Source organism: Tupaia chinensis, unplaced genomic scaffold (assembly GCF_000334495.1).
Source record: "Tupaia chinensis unplaced genomic scaffold, TupChi_1.0 Scaffold000333_1, whole genome shotgun sequence".
Taxonomy (NCBI): domain Eukaryota; kingdom Metazoa; phylum Chordata; class Mammalia; order Scandentia; family Tupaiidae; genus Tupaia; species Tupaia belangeri.
In genome coordinates, this window is record NW_006159827.1 from 1,851,500 (window position 1) to 1,878,460 (window position 26,961).

The 26,961-nt window shown below is 38.7% G+C and overlaps 1 protein-coding gene across 13 annotated transcripts in view; it reads right to left on the bottom strand.

Annotated features, from left to right (window-relative positions):
- SETD5 (SET domain containing 5) overlaps nucleotides 1-26,961 on the bottom strand; it is a 99,023-nt gene that overhangs the window by 56,262 nt on the left and 15,800 nt on the right. For 6 of the 13 annotated variants that reach the window (XR_003549953.1, XM_014589146.2, XM_027773257.1 and 3 more), the window contains exons 1-2: nucleotides 749-842; nucleotides 93-189 (exon numbers count right to left, since the gene is read on the bottom strand). Coding sequence is in view for 4 of the 13 variants with exons in the window: in XM_027773259.1 (XP_027629060.1) it covers nucleotides 749-819 (71 nt within the window). In the remaining 9 variants the exon portion in view is untranslated. Of the gene's footprint in view, nucleotides 1-92; nucleotides 190-748; nucleotides 936-4,154; nucleotides 4,215-26,961 lie in introns of those variants that run through there. The other 7 variants (XM_027773259.1, XM_006152029.3, XM_014589143.2 and 4 more) reach the window with 2 other exon arrangements.

The following is a 26,961-nucleotide window of genomic DNA, read 5'->3' on the forward strand; positions in this document are numbered from 1 at the left end:
AAATCTCGGACAACTTAAAAGAGAAGGGAAACAAAAGACTAAAAATTTTAAAACTGTGAATAATATATATAAGTTGTATAATGAAGGCCTACCTTCATTGTCATTTGGCATTTAAATTCTTCAAGAATTGAGAGTCTATTTTAGGGGTTGGGTTTTTCGACAAATTCTGATTCCTAAAGCTGTTCTTAGCTGAAAAGAAAGTTTGGTACCACTGATTTTGAAGGTCCTCTTTCTAGGCAATGATATTATAAAAACAGATGACGCGGCTCTCCACGTTTTCTACCCCAATGTTAGATCTAAGCAACCTGCCCATGTAAAGTGTCAGCCCCTTTATTCTAGAATAATGTGAAGCACATAGGAAGAGGCCTTCAAGAAAAATCAGTTGGAAAGAAGATCTCATTTCCCTCTATCAGAATAATCATTAACTCTATAGCAGCAGGTGGTGACACCTACTTTATGCCAATCTTCCCCACCCATCAAAAAACAAAATGAAAAGGTAATCATTACTTTGCAACTTCGATTTTATCTACCCAGAAACCCATCCCAGAGTCCCCTCCCTAAAAAGCTATTTTCCTCCCCCTTTTAATTTCTTTTTCCCTCCAGCTTCTATGGGGGAAAAGGGAAAGGTCTAATGTCATCTGCAGTGGGCAAGCATTAAGAAATACATTATTTCTTATTAGCTACCCATAAGAAAGTTATCTCCACACAAACTGGTAAAGTGAGCTACTATCTAGGAACTAGCACTTACTCTGATCCAGCAGCCATATCTGAGTAGGATGTATCTGGTGTGGTGACTCCCAGAGGGATTGCAATGCTCATGACGTCCAGCACAGCAGAGAATGGAAATCACGGGGTCCAATTAACGGAGACTGACCACTCTGAGAGTGGGGGTGAGCTGCGGAGTCTCAGCCAACATGTTATGGACATGAGGAATCCTGTCACAGAAAAAGAAAAACATATAGTGAACAGAGAGAGTACTTCAAATGGTGCTACCAAATATTTTTCTGTTTCTTTGAATAAGGCTTTTAAGGAATAATTTTAAAACTAGTACAGTCTGAGACCTCCACAGTGTCTCATGTTTTCTTTGTATTTCATTAATGTTTCACAAAATGAGGTAGCAAAAAGCTAAATATTTTAAATTTTTTACCTTTTTTTCTTTTCAGCCAAAGGAAAGTAACAGTCTTTCCAGCTTACTAATAATATGCACATTTTCCACATCCTACAAGTGCCCGTCAAGCAAAATCTTCTAGCAGCTTAGGAGACCGCAAACAAATTTTAAGATATAGGATGGGGGGGCGAGTCAGGGGTGTCTTTCCAAATTCTCTCTCCAAACCCGTAAAAGGAGAGAGAGATGCAGAACAGATTGCAGCATGACTATCCCCCATGTAGGGCGTTTTCTCACTTTCTGTCTCTCTCTAGAATGTGTATGAGCACTCTGGCAAATTTTAAAAAAAAAAGATACAAGCCGGTTATTAGAAATATCCTAGTTTAACTAAAATTTTTAACAATTCAAGGTTTTAAAACCTCTTTCTAGGCTACGTATAAATGAAGTTTTACCAGCAATGCTGTTTTTTTCTTTTTCCCAAATTAAGTATGATCTTAAGCAAAACAAAACAAAACAAAACAATGTTTATATTTGATTGTATACAGCTGTTTCTTACTGCCCTCCTCCTCATTTTTGGGAGAGGTTTTTGATAGAGGGCACATGTGCTTGCCAGAAAGACAGACAGAGACAGAGAGAAAGAAAATGAGAAATCACCCCCCGGGGGGATGGCCATGCCACAATCCCTTCTCCATTCTCCTCTCAGGATCTTGGGCACGCATGCACATGCGCCCAGTGTGAGTTTAAGCCACTGGGTCCGGGACTCGAACCGCAGTCGACTACATGGGAGTCCAACAACATAGCCATTACGCCAACTGCAGGTCCCTCTTACTGCTTTTATACCAGAGCATCTTTTAAAATTAGTTTCTAAAATTGTTTATTTATTTAACTTTATTTGTTGTTATTGTTTTTAAATTTGACCAGAGAGAGAAAAAGGGAAAGGGAGAAGGCTGCCAGGTCCGAGACCTGAACCGTGGTCAGCCATTTGGGAGTCCAGTGCCATCACCATGCCACCTGCCAGCTCCAATACCCTCTTCTTTTAAATCACTTTAACTACAATTTTGGGGAGAGATCATCTTAACAACTGTATTTGTAAAATATACATCGTTAGGTGAATAAAAACATAAACCATGAATGCAGACAGTACATGGGATCATCTCTACCTTTTGCTCGATTTTGCTGTGAACCTACAACTGCTCTAAAAGAATGTACACACATTAGACAAAAAAAGAAAACAGTAAGAAACAAAGACCACAGAATTTTATATGAAAAACAATGAGAATACTCTGACTTAGTGAAAATAACTTGGTAGAATCTGGGAACAGAAAGATTCATAAATTACTGAAGTGTAAAAAAGCAAAAGCAGATTAAGAGACCTGAAGGTATGGTTCAAAAGGAAAAAAGTGTACTCTGTATGATTTTACATTAGTGGTTTTGTATTAATGTAAAAAATCATTAGAAGAATGAAACAGGGAGCATTTTATGTTGAAGGCAAGAAAGAACGTGAATGTTAAAGACCAAGGTTAATAAACAGTTTAAAAGACCACAGAAAGTCATAACTGATATATTGATTCATAGTTAAACCAGTAAGACGGCAGAAAAGTCCATTTTTAATACTAAGCAAACCAAATAGGATGAAAAAATACACAACAGTGATTGAGTCAATCCAGGAGGCTATTGCAAATTTTTTTTTTTTTTGGAGAGATTTTTCACTGTAGGGCGCGTGCGCTCGCCAGACAGACAGAGAGAGACATAGAGACAGAAAGCAAGAAATCACCCCCCAGGGGGGATGGTCATGCCGCAATCCCTTCTCCTCCATTCTCCTCTCGGGATCTTGGGCACGCACGCACACGCGCCCGGCGTGAGTTTTAAGCCACCGGGTCCGGGACACGAACCGCGGTCGACTACGTGGGAGTCCAGTGACATAGCCATTACGCTAACTGCTGGTTCCCGAGGCTAATGCAAATTTTAACTGATAGATAACTTGAAATGCTTGAATCTTTGCTATATGAGGTAGATTAATGTGAATAAGAAAACTAATTGTGAATGGCAAATCAGACAAGGATTTTTAAGGATACATAAAGATAATATTACCACATTTGTGTGGTTATTTGAGAATGTTAGAATGGCAATAAGCAATTCTTTCAACACAGGCTTTGAAAGAGACAGATCTTACTGACTGACCCAGGACTCACCAATCTGAATATGGCAATACCTCTGCTGTTCCTACCCAGCTGGAGGTGATCTATCATTAGACTGTGGACCAGAAAAGCAAAGGACATCAAACCTTCTATCTGTTGCTTCCTCACAATACATAAAGGAGATGTGACTGATACAACTTTCTGTCTTTGGGCCAATCTTACTTGTTAATTTATTTTCCCTAATAATCTATACAACAGGGAATTTTAGCAGTATATTCTCTAAGCCTCTGGGAAAATTGAAATAAAATCCGTAAATGGTAAAACAGAGAACACTTACCAAATCACCCCAAAAAGGCATGATTAAATATTTTAGGTTGTTGGTTACAACTGCTTCTTTTTATTTATTTATTTATTTAAGAGGTTTTTGCTATAGGGAGCGTGTGCTCGCCAGACAGACAGAGAGACAGAAAGCGAGAAATTGCCCCCCCAGGGGGGCTGGCCACGCCATAATCCCTTCTCCATTTTCCTCTTGGGATCTTGGGCACGTGCGCACACGTACCCAGTGTGAGTTTAAGCCACCAGGTCTAGGACTCGAACCATGGTTGACTACATGGGAGTTCAGCGACATAGCCATTACACCAACTGCTGGTCCCAAAAGAATAATTTCAAGATAGGTTTTATTTGTTCATTTGTCTGTCTTTGTACCAGCATATAATCTCTGAGGACAGAGATTTTTGTCTGTTCTGTACACTGCTATAATTCTAACTGTTCAGAACCATGCTTGACACAGAGAAGGTTCAACAGAAATTTGCCAGGTGAAATATGATCACCATTAACTGCAATATGAGTTCAGCAGTAATTAAAGTGCAAAATATATAACAGAAATTAAAAGAATTTATTTGGTCGTTCACCTTTATATAGACCTCTGAATATGAAGTCCCCCCAAATTATCTGCCAGTAGCTCTGAAGACCTAGAAAAAGTTGAGACATAAATTAGTATAGAAAGAAGTAACATCGATAGACACAAAGAATGACATTCTGCAGATATATTAACAATAATTCAGTTGGGGTCAACAGGTGGCATAGTTGTTAAGGCACTGAATTCCACATGGCCAACTCCACGGTTTCAGACTTGGACAGGGAGCTTGAAAAACAAACCAGGTCCATGTGTGTGCTCTAAAAGTTCTGAGGGGAATGGAAGAGAAGCCATTACAGTGTAGCCATTCCCCTGGGGGGTGATTTCTCACTTTTCCTCTTTTTGTCTCTCTGTGTCTTGCAGCAATAATCTTTATAAAAAGAAAAATTGTCTTATTTCTTATTTCTGTAATATGCCTTGTTTATCACCCTATGTCCTATCCAGTTTTGTCCTTTAACCTTTATATCCTATTTTCCTGTAAAGCCAGAAAGAAAATAAAGGGTAGGGTAGAAAATTAACTGTAGTTCGGGGCCAGCAGGTGGTGTGGTGGTTAAGGGCGCTGGATTCCCACATTGCCGACCGTGGTTTGAGTTCTGGACATGGTGGCTTGTTTTCTTGCCTTCTCTGTCTCGCTCTATCCCTCACTGGTCAAATAAAAATAAAGTTAAATAAAATAATTCTTTAAAAAAACTTTGACTAATCATTTTCTTCAAATTGGAATCTTCTTCCTTTCCCAAAGAATACCTCGTTTTCTGTCTTAGGAGTTATTGTACCTCCTCACTGAACTCTTTCCAAATTCAGAGGCTTTTCATCATCATTATTTTTAAAATGCTATAGGGCACATGTGCTCAGCAGAGACAGAGAGAGAGAGAGAGAGAGAGAGAGAAAGAAAGAAAAAGGGAGAGAAAGCAAGCTACCAGGTTCAGGATTCAAACCATGGTTGGTCATGTGGGAATCCAGTCAGCATGCCACCTGCTGGCCCCTACATGCTTTTCTTTAATCAAATGTCAAACTTACTCTCCAGCCAGATGAGGGCCTACCTACTATTATCTATTAGATTATAACCATATTATTCCTGTCTTCTCCCTCATTCCAACCATCTATTCTCCTGTCTTACAGAAAACAGTGACAAGGGGGTCAGCAGGTGGCATGGTGGTTAAGGTGCTGGATTCCCACATGGCAGACCACAATACAAGTTCTGGGCCTGGCAGTTTGCGTGTGCATGTGTTCCCAAAATCCTGAGGGGAGAATGAAGAAGGGATTGAGGTGTGGCCACCCCTCAGTGGGGGTGATTTCTCATTTTTCTTTCTGTCTCTTTCCCAAGAACACACATGCCCAATGACAAAAACTCCCCAAAAAGAAAGAGTGACCAAAAATCAACTCCACAATAGAAACATACTAGAAAAAGAGCTAGAATTAACTTTCTACTTTCTAAAATGAAAAGAATAGGTAACCCAGGACTTTTGAGAGAAAATAATCAGTACCCCTTAAGTTTCCAGTGCTTTCTTTAAAAATGTCTAATTTAACATTAGCCAGAATGAGTTAACACCTGAAATCACTGTTCATGGGATTCAGGTACTTAGCATTAGATGACACACACACTTTATTTATATTGTTTTAAATTATGGATTTCTAACTGTTGAAAGAGTGGAAAATAAAACATTATTTAGAAACAATTTTAATAGAGCATACTCAGAAGTATTATAAAAATGAAGATATGTAATAGTGAAAGGAAGGAAGAAAAAAAATAGAGTAAACCAAGAAGTAGAGTGATTTACCGACAGTTAAGTAAGAAAGAAAGGACAGGAGGAGAAAGAGAAATAAATATGTAAGTATATATAGCATGGTAAAAATGAAAGCATCAGAAGTTTAATTTTTTAAGTCTGATGATCTATCAGAATCCACAGGAATACCAGTACTAATTCTCGAACTCAGAACCTGCTTGTCTTCCTGTACTACTTGCATTCTTTATATAGATATTTTTAGAGATTTTTGCCATGAGGCACTCACTGGCGAGACAGAGACACAGAAAACAGGAAATCAACACTGGGGGGAATGGCCACAATGGAATCCCTTCTCTACTCTCTTCTCAGGATTTTGGCATGCATGCACAAGCACCAGGTGAGTTTCAAACTGCCAGGTACACAAGTCGAACCATGGTGGAACCTGTGAGAATCCAGTGCCTTAACCACTACACCTCCTACTGCTCAAGTCCCCCCCCCCTTTAAGGAGTCATCATTTACATACAATTTCTAGGGAAGAGGATGTTAAATAGAACATGCCAAAAAATCGTTCAAAATTATCCCCATATTTTCAGTTGGTTCAGAAATGGTCAACAGTCTGTATTGTCATTCTGACAGTGTCTCTCTATAGGACTTGCTGAAAGCACAACACCCATACGATCTATCTGGAAACTCTCAGAGAAGACAGATAAAAGGCGTTTTAAGAATAATTCCAGCAGGGATTTCAGAAGACAAAATTGCATCAGACAGGTGAGCCGGAAGCAGCTGGGAGACAAGAGCCCAATAAACAGCCAATCCAGTGAAAGAAATTCAGACAAGTCTGCTTCAGTAATCCTGTGAAGAGGACTGGCAGGAAGAGGAGTGCCGCTTCAGAAAGAGAACAGGCCTCATATGCTTCAGACAGTCTTTGTACTGAGGCTGTGGACCTTGGCCATCCTCCCAGAAATGATGCAATCCTGATGAACAAGATCTGCTGCCAGAGAAACAATTGTTAGCAGCCTATGCAGACAGCAACCCAGCCAGGGAGAAATCTCTGATCAACTCTCTCCATAAACCACTAGAACGCCAAATCTCTCTCTTCCTCAATTTCAGTCTCTGACAAAACGTTAGCGAATATTTAGATATGTAAGAACAAGTCATTTTTTAAAAATGACCTTTTTCTTTTACTTTCTTTGGCTTTATAGGGTCTATCATTTACCATTACATTTAAAATAAAACACTGAAAATATTTTTTACTTTTACAAAAATACTCTTTAAGCATACATACATACATACACACACACACACACACACACACACACACACACACACGTTCATTTATTTTCTTCCATGAACCAGAGAAACAGAGACAGTCACTCAGACAGACAGAGCCCACAGCAGGGTCTTGACACAATGATTTATCCAGATCATGGGCAGGCATGTACTGGCAATGCTTGAGGTTGTCTCTGGACCTGAATCCAGAACCTTTCTATATGGGCTGGCCTCACAGAGTGTCACATTTTATCGCTGTGCCACCATCTGGCCCCCCCTCCAAGCATAAGAGCAAGGTATTTGCAATGAAAATCTACACTATTTGTTTGGTATGTAGTGGCTTCCATAAAATTGCACTAAAATCTAGCACCCAACTATGTGATTTCAAAAGACAAATATGCACACTCACTAATTCAGGGCCAGAAAGATAATATTTTACAGGTAGTTCTGAAATTGCATGGAACTCTTTCATCTCACAATGTTACTTACAATGTCCACTTCTTTCAAGGACAGTAATTTTAACTTTAGAACTTACCAGAGGGTCAAGATTATTTTCATCTATTCACCACAACTTACTAATTTATTATAGAATCCAACTTAAATGTCCTCAATTCAGAAATCCTCCCTGAAATCCTCTCCTGAGCTTTGATTTTTAAAAATTTTTTAAATTTATTATACATTCTGGTATTAAGGCTATTCACATAGCCTTGTAATAAATCTTTGAAATAAATCTTTCTCTCACTAAATAGATTTTGCATACAACACATCTCAGTTCTCTAAACTCCTTTGGGACCAGCAGTTGGCATAATGGCTATGTCGCAGGAATCCCACATAGTCAACTACGGTTTGAGTCCTGGACCTGGTGGCTTAAACTCACACTGGGCTCATGTGCGTGTGTGCCCAAGATCCCAAGAGAAGAATGGAGAAGGGATTGCAGCATGGCCACCCCCCCTGGGGGGTGACTTCTTGCTTTCTATCTCTCTGTCTCTGTCTTTCTGGCGAGTACACACACAGTATAGGAAAAAAACCTCTAAAAAAAAAAAAAAAAAAGAGAGAGTAGCATCTATTGTTATTATTATCTCATTAATGTGCCCAGCAGAGAAGCCAGGGGCGGACACCTGCGAAAGGGGACCCATATGGCCGACTGTGGTTTGAGTACCAGACATGGTGGCTTGCTTTTTTACTTTCCCTCTCTCACTGGCCCTCTTTGGGGGACAAAATAAATAAATATTTATTTTAAATAAATAAATAAATAAATGAAATTAAAGTAATTCTTAAAAGAAAAAGAAAGCAATACCTTTAAAGTAGGGTTCACTAAAAGCCTAAAAATCTAAAACATATCCTGAAATCTATATTAAGCCCCATTTACTATCAATACACTTTTATTTACTAAACAATGAAAGAGATACAGAATAGCTCTTAAGTACCAAAAGATCTTTTTTCTTATAAAGATTTAATTTTATTATTATTTTAAAATTTGCAATAGGGCACATGAGCTCACCAGATAAAGAAAGTGAGAAAGCAAGCTGCCAGGTCTGGGACTGAAACCATGGTGGTCTACCATGCGAGAGTCCAGTGCTTTTTTTAACCACCATGCCATCAGCTGGCCCCCTAAAAGATCTTTAATAGGCCAATATATGAATAATTTTAACTCAGTTAAGGAGAAGAGAAAAACATTTCAGAAAAAATTTTTAATAAGGGTTAAAAGAAAAATTAGAAAAATAACCATCTGGGGGGCGGCAGGTGGCGTGGTGGCTAAGGGTGCTAGATTTCCACACAGCCAACTATAGTTTGAGTCTCGGACCTGGCGGCTTGCTTTCTCTCTTTTCCTTTCTCTCTCTCTCTCTCAAAAAAAAAAGTAATTAAATAAACAAACAATTCTTTAAAAAACAAGCAAACAAAAACCATCTGGGTCCATTCTGTGGTGCAATGGTAATGCACTGCTCAGGATTTGCCACCTCCCAAGCCTGGTCAGCCTGCAGGAAGGACGGCATGCATGCAAGAAAGAGTCTAGGATCCAAGGGGCTAGAGAAAAGAGAAAGGGACTGACATATGATAAGATCCTGTGGAGGGTGCTTAATCTCTCCTTCTTGTATACTTCCTCTACTATGAATGAAGAAAAAATATTTTTTAAATCGCCAGGGGCACATGCATTGGCAACAGAGAGAGAAAGAGAGAAATCACCCAATGGGCTGCGGCCATTCCACAATCCCTTCTCCCTTTCTCCATCCTGACAGGATTTGGGGTATGTATGCACCCCACATGTTTTTCATGTTGCTAGAGCCAGGATTAACTAACAGTGATGGCAGTCATGTGAAATCTAGCTCCCTTAGCTACCAGGCTATAAAACTAGCCCAAGACAAAAAATAAATAAAATAAATAAATAATAACTTTAAGATTTAATTTCTGAATCTGATAATACAAAATTATGTTATTGAGACAGCAGATGGCCCGAAGGTTAGGTACTTGGTTATACACATAAATTGAATTTCTTCTCAAATAGTTTCATAATTCTTCAATTTCTTTTTATGAATAACTTTACAAAATAGTAAAAAGAATAGGAAAAAAATTAGAAGCCCTTTTCTATAATGACTTTTACCCTCAATCTAATTTTCAAATCATAAAGAGTTCCAAATGCAATAAATATATGACTGCATTTTACTTATATGACCAACTTGTTTGAGAACTAATGCAGCTTCTTATGTTTCAATCCCAAACTCAAGAATCTCAAGTGAAAACACTGAGGCTGTATAATGACATATAACATTATACCTTGAGAGATAAAAGGTAGGAATGTTAGTATGTTAGGAAAAAGTATTAGATTAAGAGTCTGAAAACTTGAGTTCTACCCTACAACTTACTGACTGTAGTGGCCCCAGAAAATCACTTCACATGGATGAACTTGAAATCCCTCAAAGTAAAATCTTCGTTCTGTTCCTGTTCCAAATTTCAATGAATCCCAGTTTTCTACCAAGGGTTTAAGCAATTTACTGTAATGTCTCAAAGTCTTTGTTTTCTCCTCTGTATAAGGAAAGAATAATACCCATTTTGTTGACTAATAGGTACACATGGACTAGCATTTGTAGCAAATAAGAGTTTAAATGGCTCTTTAGTCCCTTTAAGTGTATGTGAATAAAAAAGTGGCTGCTAATAACTTGAATATGGCTAAAGATTATTTCCACTTTTTTCTTTCTTTTTTTCATGAGAGACAAATAGAGCGTGGTGCAGAAGAGAAAGAGAGCAAGTGAGTGTTGCACTCTTTTCTTTTTAAAAGAATTATTTTACTTTATTTATTTACTTATTTTTAAATATGACCAGAGAGGGACAGAGAGAGAAAGAGAGAGAGAGAGAAAGCAAGTCAACAGGTCTGGGACTCAAACAGTGGTTGGCCATGTGAAAGTCCAGCACCCCTAACCACAATGCACCTGCGGGCCCTGAGTGTTGCACTCTTGACAGGACCTTGTCATGCTGCGATCCTCTTTCCCCAGCCATCTAGCTCCTTAGGATCCCGTGACCTGGGAGTGTCCTTAGGCCAACCTAGGGATATGAACCCACAGTCCCACAGTTGAGGGTATGGCTCCCAAGCATTTCAGCATAGTGTGCTATAGGGTGCACCACCTAAGCTGGGCCTATTTCCACTCTTTCTAACATTGCTACAGCAGATAAGGTAGGAAGAGGAGATGTGGGAAACATTAAAAAATGGTTCACTATAAAAGAAAGATGTGGTAAGTATTAGGAGAATATAATAGGAGTTATTGGAAATTAAAGAGATAGATTCTAATAAAAGAGAAAGTGCTCAGAGAGCTGGTGACAAGTTCATGTTATTGGGATAGTCTAAGTTAGACTTATATGAAGCAAGTTAATACACGCAAAGGATCTAGGAGTTCGGGGCTGAAAAGAAAGAAAAACAATGATTGGGATAAACATAAAGAGAATGAAGAAACATTATTTAGTAATTCATTTATTTTTTAAAAAAGAATTATTTTATTTTACTTATTATTGTTTTCCAAAGAGAGAGAGAAAGTAAGAAAGCAAGTCAGCAGGTCTGGGACTTGAACTGTGGTCAGACATGTGGGAGCCCACTGTCTTTAACCACTATGCCATCTGCCAGCCCCAATTATTTAGTAATTTAGAGCCAAGATAAAAATTTCCTTTTCTTCAACCTCTTCTCCTACAATACCAGTTTAGCCCCTGGTTCCTTTGCCTAAATTTACACACTCTCTAGGGGCTACTGGACTTGGCACAATGACGGATGTCTACAAAAGCTCTGTGTTTATTAGAATAGGAAGTAATTAAGAGGGAATATTATAGAGGTCACGTTGTACTTAAAAGTTAACTTGGAGAGAAAGAGGGAGGGTGACAGTAGAATAAGACTATATACCAGAAACTAAACTAAATGCTATGGTCTTTAAAAAATTTATTTTATTTAATTTTATTATTATTTTAAAAATTTACTATAGGGCATGTGCACTCAGGAGAGACAGAAAGTGAGAGGGAGGGAGGGAGGGAGGGAAAAAGAGAGAGAAAGTGAGAAAGCAAGCTGCCAGGTCCAGGACTCAAATAGTGGTTGACCACGTGGGAGTCCAGTGTCTTAACCACTACACCACCTGCTGACCTCTAAATGCTATAATCTAGGGACCAGAAGATGGCACAATGGTTATGTTGCTGGACTCCCATGTAGTTGACTGCAGTTCAAGTCCCAGACCCAGTGACTTAAAACTCATGCTGGGCACATGTGCATGTGTGCCCAAGATTCCAGGAAGAGAAGAAACTGCAGTGTGGCCATCCTCCCGGGGGCAGGGTGATTTCTTGCTTTCTGTCTCTCTGGTGAGCGCATGCACCCTATAGCAAAAATCTCTTAAAAAAAAAAAAAAAAAAAACAAAAAACAAAAAAACAGGGACCAGCAGTTAGCATAATGGCTGTGTCGCTGGACTCACACGTAGTCAACCGCGGTTTGAATCTCAGACCCAGTGGCTTGAACTCACACCGGGCGCGTGTGTGTGCGTGCCTAAGATCCCAAGAGGAGAATGGAGAAGGGATTGCGGCATGGCCATTCCCCCTGGGGGGTGATTTCTCGCTTTCTGTCCTTCTGTCTCTCTGGCGAGCGCATGCACCCTATAGCAAAAACCTCTCAAAAAACAAACAAACAAAAAAACCCCCCAAACAAACAAACAAACAAAAAACCCCCAAAACCCTATAATCTTAACTTTTAAAAAAATTGACAGTGGAGAAAAAGTTTATTTACAAACCATTATATTGATATAATGACAAACAGATTTATTGTTAAACTAACCAATGATGCCCAGAAACTTTCTACTCTCAACAGGAATCAATTAAGAAAATTTTAAGTATCTAAGCTTCTAAGTATCACATAAAGATGTTGCCCTCTAAGGATTTAGATTGACTAGCCCCTTCAAAGAACTATTTTTGAGACTTTCTGAAGGTTCTGCCCTGCTGTTCTGAGGCTGAGAGCACAACTTAGGAACCTCTTAATCCATAATGTACCACACTAGGTAGGAAAATGACATTTTCAAGTGTCTCTACTTTCCTCCTCTCTGAATGCTGGCCTTTTTCATTTCCAAACCCTGAAATGGCAACTACTTTTACTTACTCTAGATGAATTAGGTTTGCATATTTATAAGGCATCATTAGTACCTGTTATACTTCATTAGTTCAGGCAAAATTTCTCCACTAGAAAAAATTTAGTATTTTAGGGGTTAGAGTCCAATTAATTATTTCATAGATGAAGAAACAAAGCTACAAAAAGGTTAACCTGTAAGAAGTCATACACATATTAGCAGAAGAGAGGAAATTAAAGTTTTAATATAAAGGTCTGTCTGGTGGCCTGGTGGCTCAGGGCGCTAGATCCCACATGGCTGACTGCACAGTTCAAATCCTGGACTTGGTGTCTTGAAAAACACATCGGGGAGCTGGCAGGTAGCATGGTGGCTAAAAGTGCTTGTTTCCCACATGGTCGACCACAGCTCGAGTCTCAGATCTGGCAGTTTTCTTTCTCACTTTCTCTCTGTCCCTCTCTGGCCAAACTGCAATAAACAAGTGAATAAATAAATAAAGTGAAATAAAATAATTATTAAAACAAAACAAAACAAAACAAAACACGCCAGGTTGGGACTAGGAGATGGCGTAGTGGTTATGTCGCTGGACTTCCACATGATCAAATGTGGATGTGGTTCACGTACCGGAATAACACCAGGCACATGTGCGTGTGTGCCCAAGGTACCAGGAGAACAGAGAAGGGACTGTGGCATGGCCACCCCCCCAGGGGAGCGCATGATTTCTCATTTGCTCTCTCTCTCTCTCTCTCTCTCTCTCTAAGATGAGCGCCCACACCCTATTGCAAAAGAGAAAGAAAAAAAAATACACGCCAGGTGTATGCATATGTGCCCCAGTCCTCCAGCTCTTCAGGATCTTGGAATGCCCCATGTAGCATGCCTATATTCTCGGGCCAGCCTGGGGATCTAAACTTGTGGTTGCCAAGTGTCTTCCAGCCTCATAGGGCACTGTTTTATACCACTGTACCACAGCACTGGGCCTATTACTTCAGATAGCAATATTTGAATGTTTTTATTAAGCACCAATTATTATTGCTATGTTAGGCAAACAAATCCAGACTAAAATTCCTGGCTCTCTTGGGATTTACATTATGTATATTCGACAGTGTTTTCTTCAGACATAACTTACTCATTCAGCAAACAGGAGGTAAACTACTATGGACCTTAACAAGCTTGTGGAGAAAAGGAATTAAAGTATGGCTATTTTGGTACAAAAAAAAAAATCTGAAATTCATACATAGTTTTTTCATAACACACATTTTCTATGAACTTATTGAAGACTCCCTCATATAGAAACTATGTTACATGCTATTTTAAGATGTTTCCTTAATCCAAAGTAGAAGGTAGGAAATTCGCAAATTCTTTTGAATTGCATTTGTGCCAAGCATTACATTTTTACAACCATAAACGGGAAAAAATTAAATCTTAAAGTGTGCTTCTACAATTAATGAGTCAAATTCTGAAAGGAAAGCAACACACTTCCACCAAAGAAATAAAACCCCAACCTACTTCATAGTTCACTGTTAGAGTCTCTTATAGAAACAGGTTCTTTTATAAATCTGTTAAACTGTTTAGTACAAACTAAACTGACTGGTCACATGGAAAATTCTACAAAGGCCAGTGAGTAGCAAGAATTAAATACAGAAGAAGCTGACCATACATGTTCATTCTGTGATTGCCTGGCAGACCATGTGGCTAAGTACACAGCAGTAGAGAACTTAAAGCTTAATAATTGTGATATGCATAATAGGATCCCTCACAACCTGTAGCTATATTAATAAAGATACTTTCAATTAATTTATAAAAATAATGTCTGTGGGTCAGGAGGTGGCGTGGAGGCTAAGGTAACTGGATCCCCTGCGGCTGACTATACCACTGAGTCCGAGACTCAGAAATTTGAAAATCATGCAGGGCGCATGTGCATGTATGCCCAAAATCACAAGAGGAAAATGGAGGACTATGGCATGAACATACCCTGTGGGGGTTGATCTCTCTTTCTCCCTGGTGAGTGCATGTACCTTATAGCAAAGCTATATATATTTTTTAAAGGTGAATTTCTCATTTAACTACATGCCCCATGATACCTCAAAGACAAAACTGATAATCCTGTTTTGTAACTCTTTTAAATTTGGTAATTAAGTTTTAGACAGTAGTATGTACACATCTACTTTTTCTTAAATGATGCCATAGTATTCTACTCCACAGATCTATTATAAATTAATCCTCTGCAGGAGGATGTTTACATCATTGCTAATGAATACATGCAATGCTTCACTGAACTGTCATGTATTCACATCTTCTCTTATACACGTGCTTAAATATTTCCTTAGGATAAATTCCCAGAACAGAACTGCTAAAATGGCATGCACATATTTTGCAATGATGGCAAACACCATTGGGGCAGTTGGTGGTGTGGTGGTTAAGGTGGCTGGATCCCACACTGCTGACTCCACAGTTCGAGTACTGGAGTCAGCCATGGGAGAAGTGGCTTTAAGAAATAGGAATGTGTACAAGTGTGCTCAACATCCTGAAAGAAGAGAAAAACAAAGAGACTACAGCTTGACCATCCCCCGCGGGGTTGGGAATGAGGTTGCTTTCTCACTTTCTCTTGGGCGAATTGGCGGGGGAAGCATAGTCTTCAGAACACAAACTTAAAACCATTTTACAGGGGCCAGCAGGTGGCATAATGGCGGGGGCACTGGACTCTGACGTGGCTGACCGTGGTCTGAGTATTAGACTAGGTGGCTTGCTTTCTCACTTTCCCTCTCTCTCTGGTGAGCACATGTGCCCTGTAGCAAATAAAATAATAATGATGATGATAAAGTTAAAAAAAAATGTACATTTTTGCAAATATCCAAGTTCTTGATTACATGGTAGAAAGGCTGAATTTTCTTGTAAGGGTTAAAATATTCAATTTTAGCTTTCTGTATTATGTCTTTCCCTTGGAATATTCTCAACATTACAATAGAAATCCCTAAAACAGAAGTTTACTGCAAATTATTAAAAATTACATGATTCACTTTTAAGACTAATAACTGGATATGTTCTTGTCCTCTAAAGTTCTTTCGTACTAAATAGTAGATCTCAGTTGCTTTTTCAGTCAATTTGGTCTGAGATCTTCAAAATTTCAAAATAAAGCTTAGATGGAGCAATATTCCAGAACTGAAGTATTTTATTATAGTTGTTCTTTGAGGTAACTTTTAATTCTTTTAATAGAATGCACCAAGCTCTGAATTTATTCTTCCAGTAACGAAAAAAAAACAAGTTATACTAGCCATCTGTAATCTAGCTGGCATCTGTAGAGTTTTCACTGAAAATACAAGTAAATTAGAAGATCTGAGCTCTTCACAGATATCACAATTCTTTTCTAACAGATCTGCCTCAGAGGTATAAAATATGATGCTTCATTTTCAATCACCTTCAGAAGGAGGAGAGTTAAAAACTGTTAAGACGTTTACCTATACCAATTTACTAAAACGTAAATTCAAAATATTGACTTATTTTGTACCACAGCTACAAATTCACTTGGTATATTCCATTTTGACATGGACACCCACATAGTCCAAATCTATGCCCAAGCCAAATGTGAGAAAAAATTTTTTCTCCTTTTTGCTGTGTTATTAGCACTTGACTAACAGACAAAGAGCAACTCTTCCTCTTTTAAAACGTTTCAGAATGGGGGCCAGCAGGTGGCATGGTGGTTAGGTGCTGGACTCCCACATGACTGACCCTGGTGCGAGTTCTGCCCCCTACTCAAAATAACTTCATTATTATGGGCTCTAAACTCTCCATTCTATTCTACATTCTTCCACAATGTTAATCCTTCTAGAATATAACTTTGATCATTATCCTTCCACTTAGGAATCTACAATGGCTCCCTTAATGTTTCTGGATTAGTTCAAACTCCTTTGCCTGAACAGAACAAGATCTTCTTTGTTAATTATCTATTAACCCATTTCCTCTCCTTCAAAATTTTGTTCATACTATTTCTCCTGTTCACTATCCGCTATTTTTTGTATCTTAAAAAAAATCATTTTGGGATAGCTCCATAGTTCTGGTTAAAAGGAGTGTATTCCATGTGGCCAGCATAGTTTGAACCCTTAGTTAGGCAGCGTGGAAAACATGCTGCATATATATGTGTGCATGCCCAAAATCCTGAAGAGAAGGGAGAATTGAGGAAAAGGAACTGTGGCATGGCAATACTCCACTGGGAGAGCTTTTGGCTTTCTTTCTACTTTTTTTTTTTTTTTTGGAGAGGTTTTCGCTATAGGGTGCGTGCACTCGCCAGACAGAGAGAGACATAAGAGACAGAAAGCAAGAAATCCCCCCCAGGGGGGATGGTCTTGCCGCAATCCCTTCTCCTCCATTCTCCTCTCGGGATCTCGGGCCCGCACGCACACATCCCCAGCATGAGTTTAAGCCACCGGGTCCGGGACACGAAACGTGGTCGACTACGTGGGAGTCCAGCGACATAGCCATTACGCTAACTGCTGGTTCCCTCGGATTTCTTTCTGATGAGTACATGGGTCTTCTGGCAAAAAGACCAAGATTTTATATTATGAAAAATTTCAAATAAACATAAAACTAGAGAAAACCCTGCAGAGGTTGAATGTCCCTTATCCAAAATGTTTGGGATCAGAAGTGTTTTGGATTTCCCTTTTTTGTTTTTATTTTGGAATATTTACATATATATTAACAAGAGGGGGATAGGACCCAAACCTAAACTCAAAATTCATGTGTATTTCATATACGCCTTATAAACATAGTCCGAAGCAATTTCATACAATATTCTAAATAATTTTGTGTATGAAACCTTTTGTGGGTATGCTTATATGGGATAATCTGTGCATTTGTAGAGTAGGTGTATGGTAGCTGACGGGAGGGTCTTTTTATTTTTCCTTTGGGGGGGGTTAAAACTTTGTGGTGTGTGCTTCCATTTTGACCTGTCCCATGATGTCAGGTGAGGAATTTTCCACCCATGGCACCATGTTGGCACTCAAAATATTTTGGATTTCAGAGCATTTAAGAGTTTATTTAGTGGGGCTAGCAGGTAGCATGATGGTTGAGGCCCTGGATTCCCACATGGCCAACTGCAGTTCGAGTCCTGGATCTGATAGCTTGGTTTCTCTGTCTCTGGTGAACACAGGTGCCATATAGCAAATTAAATAACAACAATTAAATAAAATTAAATAATTCTTTTTTAAAAAAAGTTTATTTACTAGGCTAGCCCTGTGGCCTGATGGTTTCAGAAACATCCCTGGAAAGTGTACATACATGTCCCAAATTTTGACAGGATAGAGATGGAGGAGAGGGGATTGTGGTATGACTATTCCCCATGGGGAGGGGGGTGCTTCCCTCCCCCCCCCCAGTGAACACAAGTACTCTCTGGGGGAAAATAAGTTTATTTATTTCTTCCATGAATGAAAGAGAGAGAGAGGGATAAACAGAGCACCCCCAACAGCATCTTGACACTACAGTCCACCCACAAGCTACAGCCAGCCCTGGAACACAGGTATGTGTATGCTCAACACACTGAAGGAGGTCTTGGGATGTAGAACCAGGAACCTTCCCTGTGTGGGTCAGCCTTGCAGAGAGAGTATCACATTTTACTGCTGTGCTGCCACTAGCCTCAAATTTTGGATTTTGGACTAGGAATGCTCAACTTTTAATGAACTCCATGGCTACTCTAAAAAGCTTTAATCAATAATCAACTCATACCCAATATAATTTTATATAAAACCTCTCTCCTTCTCAGGATTATTTTATAACAAATTCCCCAAATATCAGATATGCATATCATATATACTAAGTGGAGCTGTCCCTTGCTTATAAGAAGGCACCCATATTAAGGTATATTATTATATATAATGTTTAATATAACATGGATCTTTTAAGGCTATACAAAGAAGGGCCTGATTATGATAGGTGGCAGTGACAACCAAAGGCCATTAATCTTTTGCAAAACTTACATGGATAAAAAGCTTATGTAATTCATTAGCTGTTGGATTTGCTGGGTAATGTTTACATTTCCCAATTATTCACTTGTGGTTATTAAAAATGTCTTTAATCATTGAAGCATCTTAAGGAACAATTATTATAAACTATTATGACATAAGTTTCTTTTTAATAAAATTCTTGCATTCTTGGGAATGCAAATTTCTCCTATGGTAGAGCTAACTGCAAGCATATACCTGACCCACAGCTGACATAGCATCCCTGCATATGCTCTTCGTCAATGAGTAAAAATGAGTATAACACTGGAGAAACACCCCAAAGGAGGCAGGTAAGATGAGATACTCCATAAACTGGTGTATGATAGGACTGATTACATCAAATGAGGGCTCACAGCTAAGGCTAGTGACCAGCTGTTCTTATTTTTAGTTAGTACTAGGGGCGTCTTAAGAGTGGTGACAGACTTACGGCAAAATGCTCACTTTCTCTACTGGGGCCCACTTTCCAGTGCAAAAATAACTCTGCAATAATGGTGAGTGTCACAGAATGAAAGCATTCTGTATGTGTATGCATGATTCTTATTTGAACCACAAAGCAGTGTGCGCACATACACACACACACATATTCAGGTTCAGTTACTGGAAAATAGGTCCAAATCACTGTCAATGCTACACAACTTATCACCGAAGTACTCATCATAAGCTATACGGACATAAGCTATACGAATAATGATAAAACCAAACTTTAAATAATTGTATAATTTAAAAAGCAACAACATCAGAACTAACTAAAATAAATACTATGTACATTGATTAGGTTGTGCCTAAGCAAAAAACTAACCTGTAATTTATTCACGTAGGTAATGAGCAAAATGAAAACTTTGGAATAATGACAATTATATTCCTAGATGCAAACGAGGAAGAACAGGTCTGCGTCAGCTAGCTAGCAGCTTGTTAGGAGACCTAAGACCTTTAACAGTTCCCACTAAGATCTTCAACAGTTCACATCACTCAAAACATTTAACGCATGGATTACAAAACTTTTCTCCGGAGATCTGTATATGAAAAATAATCTTAAAGCCTTGACACAGATGCTCATTTTTAAAAAAGAATTATTTAGTTAATTTTATTAATTATTATTATTTAGTTTGCTATGGGGTACATGTGCTTACCAGAGAGGGAGAGCGTGAAAGAGAGAGTGAGCATGTGCGCAAGCAAGCCACCAGGTCTGGGACTCAAATCGCATTCAACCGTGTGGAGTCCAGCATCCTATCCACCACACCACCTGTTGGCCCCTGGATAGTTTCAGTAAACATCTGTATTTGGGCCAAAACGCTCATGTCATTATTTAAGACTTACATGAGCCCTGTGACTTTGATAAGATAGTACTTTTGGTAATGAATATAACTGGCATAAGTAGCTCCAAATTCTCACACATAATCACAAAACAATCACGAGCAGGTACCATGCTAGATTTTTCTAGTTATTTCATTGTTCCCTTTAATCATCTGTTTGCATTCCTCTCATAGCAGAGTCTGACTCTAGGCAAAGCCCACAATTCTAAACTTAACAGATTGGAATAAAACACAAAACATCTTAAGATTCCATTTACCTGCTTTTTTCCTTCTGATCAAAGCATCTACTAATAAACTTATTTTTCCTCTAGTAAAATACTTCTAAATGCTTAACACTACTGTTTCTGAATATATTTCCTTTCCCAGTACTCAGAAACCAATATTAAAACTTGGTCATCTTTTAAAAATTATTTTTAAAATTCAGTGCTCAGACTTCAATAAATCTCTTGTAGATCACTATTAATAACTTAAAATACTGTAGTTCCGGGACCAGTAGATGGTGTAATGGCTACGTCACTGTACTCCCATGTAGTGAACCGCAGTTCGAGTCTGAGACCCAGCGTCTTTAACTCACTCTAGGTGCCTGTGCATGCATGTCCCAAATCCCAAGAGAATGAAGATTGCAGAGTGGTTATTCCCCCTGGGGAGTGATTTCTCACTTTCAGTCTCTGTGTCTCTCCAGCAAGTACATGTGCCCTACAGCAAAAATCTCTTAAAACAACAACAATAAAAAAGTAGTCCCCTCCTATCCATGGAGGATGTGTTCTAAGACCTCCTCTATTTGTCTTAGCACAGCCTGAAGCTATAGATAACATCAAACTCTATACATAGTATGTTTTTCCAGTCTGATAACCAAATGATACTAAATTCATGAAAAAGTAGCATCTACAATATGGATATGTTGGCAATAAAGGGATAATTCATACTCTGGGTGGGTCAGAGTGGGACAGCATGAAACTACATAATGCTACTAAGAATGGCATGTATTTATTGTTGGAACTTCCTATTTACTATTTGTTTGGACTATGGTTGACCACACGCAACTGAAACTGTGAAATGCAACCCTGTGGACAAGGGGGGACCACTGTAATAGTTCCTAATCTTTTTGGGGAAAATGACTGTGTTTGTTTTTTTTTTAAGTGCAAAAACTTTAATCTGTTAGTGAGTAAAATATAAATGGACAACTAACAATACATCTGCACAGGATCCTTTTACGTCTTTGTTTTTAAAAAGATTTTTGCTATAGGGTGTGTGCACTCGCTGGAGAGACAGAGACAGAGGAAGAGAGCAAGAGATCACCTTCCAGGGGGAATGGTCATGCCACAATCCTTTCTTCGCTCAAGATTTTGGGCATGCATGCATCTGTGGTGTGAGTTTCATGCAGCCAGGTCTGGGACTCAAACTGCGCTCAACCATGTGGGAGTCCAGCAATTTAATCATGCCATCTGCTGGTCCCATCCCCTTATGTCCTTTTGGACTATTATCTACTTAGCCAAGACAAAACCAAACAATTTATACCCCAGAAAAACACCAAATGACACTAAGGGTAACAAAAGGGGAAGAGAAACAAAGAAGACCCCTGCCTAAGAGGTGCCTCCTCTTAGTTTACTGAACAAAGCAACAAACCACCAGGAGGTCCCCCGTAAAAGCAATGGTATCCTCACATCATCTCTGAATTCTAAAAAAATCATAAGACCAATGGCTCTTCAATGAATTTAAGGTTTCTTAAGAATCCATTAAGTAGGGGGCCGGCAGGTGGTGTGGTGGGTAAGGACACTGGACTCCAAGATGGCTGACCACGGTTCAAGTCCCGGACCTGGCAGCTTTCTCTCTCTCTTCCCCATACCCCGGTCAAATTTAAATAAATAAATAAAGTTAAATAAAATAATTCTTTATGGCTGCCCCCTTGAAAGGGGGCTCTCTCTGGCAAGCACGTACAACCTATATCAAATTAAAAAGAAAAAATAAATTAAGGTTCAAGACTTTTTCACATATTAAATCCCAACTCTCTCCCATCTATGTATAAATGCAAAAAGGAAAGCTCTCTATGTGGTCTAGTAACAATATTAAAAAAAATGATCCTGGATATAATTAGCTCATTCTGTTTTTTTTTTTTTTTTTTTTTTAAATCCAGTCCTAAACAACACACTTCTCTCGCCACCTCTTCTGCTTTGATAAACCACTTAAAGGAGACATTATTTGCCTTTTCTCTTCTTTAGGAGAACCTATAATGAACTGTTTACTTGGCTATCAGTATGTTATGATATAAAAACACTTACTTACAGACTAAAAATTTATTATTTTTATTTTTTAAAATGCCAGAAGGCATTTGAGAGAGCATGAAAGTACGTCCCGAGAGAGCCTGTACATGCCACTATTCTTTTTCTTCCAATTCTCCATTTCATCAGGATCCTGGGTATAGATGTGTATAATTAGCATGTTTCTTATTTTTTAAAGAATTATTAAATTTTATTATTATTATTATTTTAAATTGCTATAGGGCATGTATGCTCACCAGAAAGAAAGAAAATGAGAAAGTAAGCCGCCAGGTCCAGGACTCAAACCACAGCTGGTGCTGGTCATGTGGTAGTCCAGCACCTTAACCATGATGCCACCTGCTGGCCCCCCTAGAGTGTTTTTCAAATTGCCAGGTTAAGACTCAAACCCCAGTCGGTCATTTGGAATTTAGTTTTCCTCTGGACAGAAATGATTATATCTACTGCACTATACAGATTTAAAGACAAAATGTTTGGTTTGGCAGCAGGTGGCGTGGTGGTTACAGGTGCTGGATTCCCACATGGTCAACCCCAGTTAGAGTCCCGAACCGTGACCTGATGGCTTGCTTTCTCACTCTCCCTTTCTGTCTGGTCAAATTAAGAAGTAATAACAACAAATTTAAATAAATAAATAAATATTAAAAAAATTTTTTTTTAAAAAAAGAAAAATGTTTGGGAGCTGCTTGTCATCCCTTCTTACCCCCTTGAAACATAAATTCCTTCATGAAATCTTAACTGACTTGTAGAAATGTTATTAATGATCCTTTCTTTTCATTCTCTTTATAAAAAGTATTCTCTTTTTGGGAAAAAAAATACATACTGTTAATCAAGTATAGCAGGATGTGTATCTATACCAATCTGAAACAATAAAAACTAAGCAGGCTTCAGTCACTAGTAGCAAAATAAAATTCAATTCATAGGGGCCAGCAGATGGCCTGGTGATTAAGGTGCTGGACTCCCACATGCCCAAATGCAGTTTGAATCTTGGATCCGGTAGCTTGAAAATCATGCTGAGTGTCTGTATGTGGCTATCATCTCTATGGGGTGCTTTCTCACTTTTGTTCTCTCTCTCTGTCTCTGTGTCTCTTCTGTGAGTATGCATGCCCCATAGCAAACTCCAAAAAAAGAAAAAAGAAGAAAGGAAAAAAAATAACTGCTTTCACAGAGCTTCCTAGTGGCTTGCTGCTTGGCCTCATCAGCGAATAGAAGAATCAACTGACTAGTATTTCCTGGTCTCCAAATCCTAGGGTAAAATGTGATTCTTAACGTTTTGGAGTGGGGGATAAATATAGACTTCTCTGAGACACTGATAAGGACTATGAATGCTTTCCTCAAAAAAATAAAAAAATGAAACATGATGTAAAACTTCCAAGGATTCATAGGACTCTGTCTACAGCCTTCCCAGTAGGGACCAGCAGATGGTATAATGGTTACATCACTGGACTCCCACATGGCTAACTGTGGTGTGAGTCCCAGACCTGAAGGCTTGAAACTTGTGCCAGGAGTGTGTGTATGTGTGCCCAAGATCCTAGAAGGAGACTAAAGAGAATGGAGAAAAAGGGCTTGTGGCATGGCCACCCTCCCCCCCAGGGGGGGAAAATTTATCTTAAGGGAAAAAAAAAAAAAGAAGCCCCAGTGACTGAATAGTAAGATACAGGAATTTGGAAGAGGCCTATTAGCTTTTCAATAAATAATGCAAGGAAGACAGAATTTATAAACACACTAGTAAGAGATAACACAGAAAACGCCCATCTATTTTTTTTCTCTATATACATCCTGGACCTAGAAGGCCCATGAAATTCTTTTAGGCCAAGAATCCAAGAGAAAAAAGATCCAAACTACATATAGGCAGCAATACTGGGGAGGCAATGGATAGATAATGTCAGTGATGGTGAAAGGCTCCTTAAATGACATGATATAATGAAAAGATCCTAGAACCATACAGACTTGGCTCACTATATACTAGTTGTGGTGATCGCTCTCAGTTTATTGTGAACCACTTCACAGAACTATTTTGGGAATAAATCAGGCAATTTCATTAAAGAATCTAATCTAGCAACATACCTGGCACATTGCAGGCATCCAATTTTGGTAAGTAGGGTTACAATATTGGGGATGAAGAGAATAGTGTCATGAGGAAGGCACATGGGAACTGTTTTTCTGTTTCAAAGGCAATTGCAAAAAGATTGGAGTCTTGTAATCAACTGCCCCCAGAATCATCTGTATCCTTACTAAAAATGTCATGCTAATTTTCTTGGATAAATCTTGACTGTCTGCATTATTTGACATCGATAAGGTACCTTTTCAGAAATTCAACCACTGTGGGACCAGCAGTTAGCGTAATGGCTATGTCGCTGGACTCCCTGTAGTCGACTGTGGTTTGAGTCCTGGTCTTGGCGGCGTAAACTCCTGCCGGGTGCGTGTGTGTGCGTGCCCAAGATCCTGAGAGGAGAATGGAGGAGAAGGGACTGCGGCGTGGCTATCCCCCCTGGGGGGTGATTTCTTGCTGTCTCTCTGTCTCTCTCTGGCAAGTGCACGAGACCTATAGCAAAAACCTCTCCAAAAAAAAAGAAAAGAAATTCAACCACTGTCATAAAGAAGAGACTTATTGTATACTGAACATACTATTAATTGACCCATTTGTTTTCTAAATCCTCCTATCAGGAATACTTTCCAGAATCTGTATAGATGTCTTTAAAATATTAAAATCTCCCTTTTAGGACAAAGTCATTATATCTCTATGTAGGCCATTCTATTTTTCTTATTGGAAATATCATGTGATGATCACAAGAGAACTGTGAGCTCAGTGGGCAAGCAGTACTAACAGGAAGAGACCAAAACATCTGATTATGCTCACTGCTCTGCTTTTGAAAACCCACCATAGCCAAGTATACGAATACTTTTACTTCATAATTTGAAACTTTTTACTATAAAAAATTTCAAACAATTATAAAATTGTATCAAGGTCTCCAATTACTTATCATCTAGCTTTAACAATGACCAACTTATATATCTTGCTTTATCTATTTTCACCTCTCCATTCAAAAGCCAACTCCACACTCATCATTTTTTCCATAAATATTTCAACATGTATCTCTATGAGATGAAGATTCTTTTAAAAAAACAACATGTGTGCATTTTGCTTCTGGTTTTTGTGGGTGGGACATTGGTGGGAAATGGATAACTCGAATCTACCAATTTGTCCCTTCCTAGAACTACCATCCCCAATCAAAATTTCTACTACCATCCAATCCAAATTTACCATCCAATCCTCAATCCCACTCCAATTCCACAGTGTTTTAACAAAATAAATACCCTGAACTAATAAGCAAGCCTGGGCATGGCACCATAAATAGTTCTGCCTGGCAGAGAGGATTAGAGAAGATATATGAAAGAATTTATAACATAAAATAACCTGGACTTTTCCAGCCCAGCATTGTAATCAGTAGAGATTGTGAAAAAGCAACCACACCAGAGAATTATCTTGGAAAGACTTTGAAGGAAGAAAAAGAGACTGATCTTTGCTAGCAGATGGTGTATCACAAAATACTTGGTAGGTAGGCCTGAATTGAGGTTTATGTGTGACTTGTATGCTGGGAATTACTTTTCAACAATTTGAATAGTTGATGTGTAAATATTTTCTCAAAAATATTTAAAACCCATACCACCTGTTGTTATAATAGAATCATAAGCAAAATTATACAAAATTATAAGAAATATTTTGAACATTATCTTTAAAATTCAGTATTCTGAAATTTTGAAAGTTGTTTATTAACTGTCAAGAACTATGGAGTGAGCAAAAACTTTTTTGATATATAAAGTACGTTATTTGTGGAAAAATGTGAAAAGAAAGGAAGAAAGGAAGAAAGAAAAAAAGCAAGCCTGTTACATACCTACATACTTTCATCATTTTAAGGCACTTAAAAAAAAAAAAATCCTGTGGGACCAGCAGTTAGCGTAATGGCTATGTGGCTGGACTCCCATGTAGTCGACTGTGGTTCGAGTCCCAGACCCGGAGGCTTAAACTCACGCCAGGCGCCTGTGCGTGCGTGCCCAAGATCCTGAGAGGAGATGGAAAAGAGATTGTGGTGTGGCCATCCCCCCTGGGGGGGGATGTCTCACTTTCTGTCTCTCTGTCTCTCTTTGTCTTTCTGGCAAGCACATGTGCCCTATAGCAAAAACATCCCCCCCCAAAAAAAACCACCCTGTACTTCTAGTCAATATACATGGTACCTTAATATTACCTCACATAATAAAACTTCTAATGTTTGAAAAGAATGCTGGAATAAAGCCTTGCTCCATTCTGTTAAAATTTAAAAATATGATTATATTTACAAAAGGGGAGGGTCCTTCAAAATAAGTTCACTGAAATGTGTACTATGAAAAAACTATGAGTAGATTTCAAAAATTTTTGTACCAAAATAAATGCATACTTTTTTCTTCTTTTAAAATTTACTTCCTTCATGAGAGCGAGAGACAGAAAGACAGGGAGATAGAGAGAGAGAGAAAAACAAAGGCCATCAACAGGGTCTCACAACCTACTTCCCCCCCATGCCTTCCCAGTCAACCAGGATCATGGGTGTGCCCAAATGTGTACCTACTGATGGAAGTACGCAATCTTCCATATGGTTTCAGCCCTGTTTGAGCAGCATG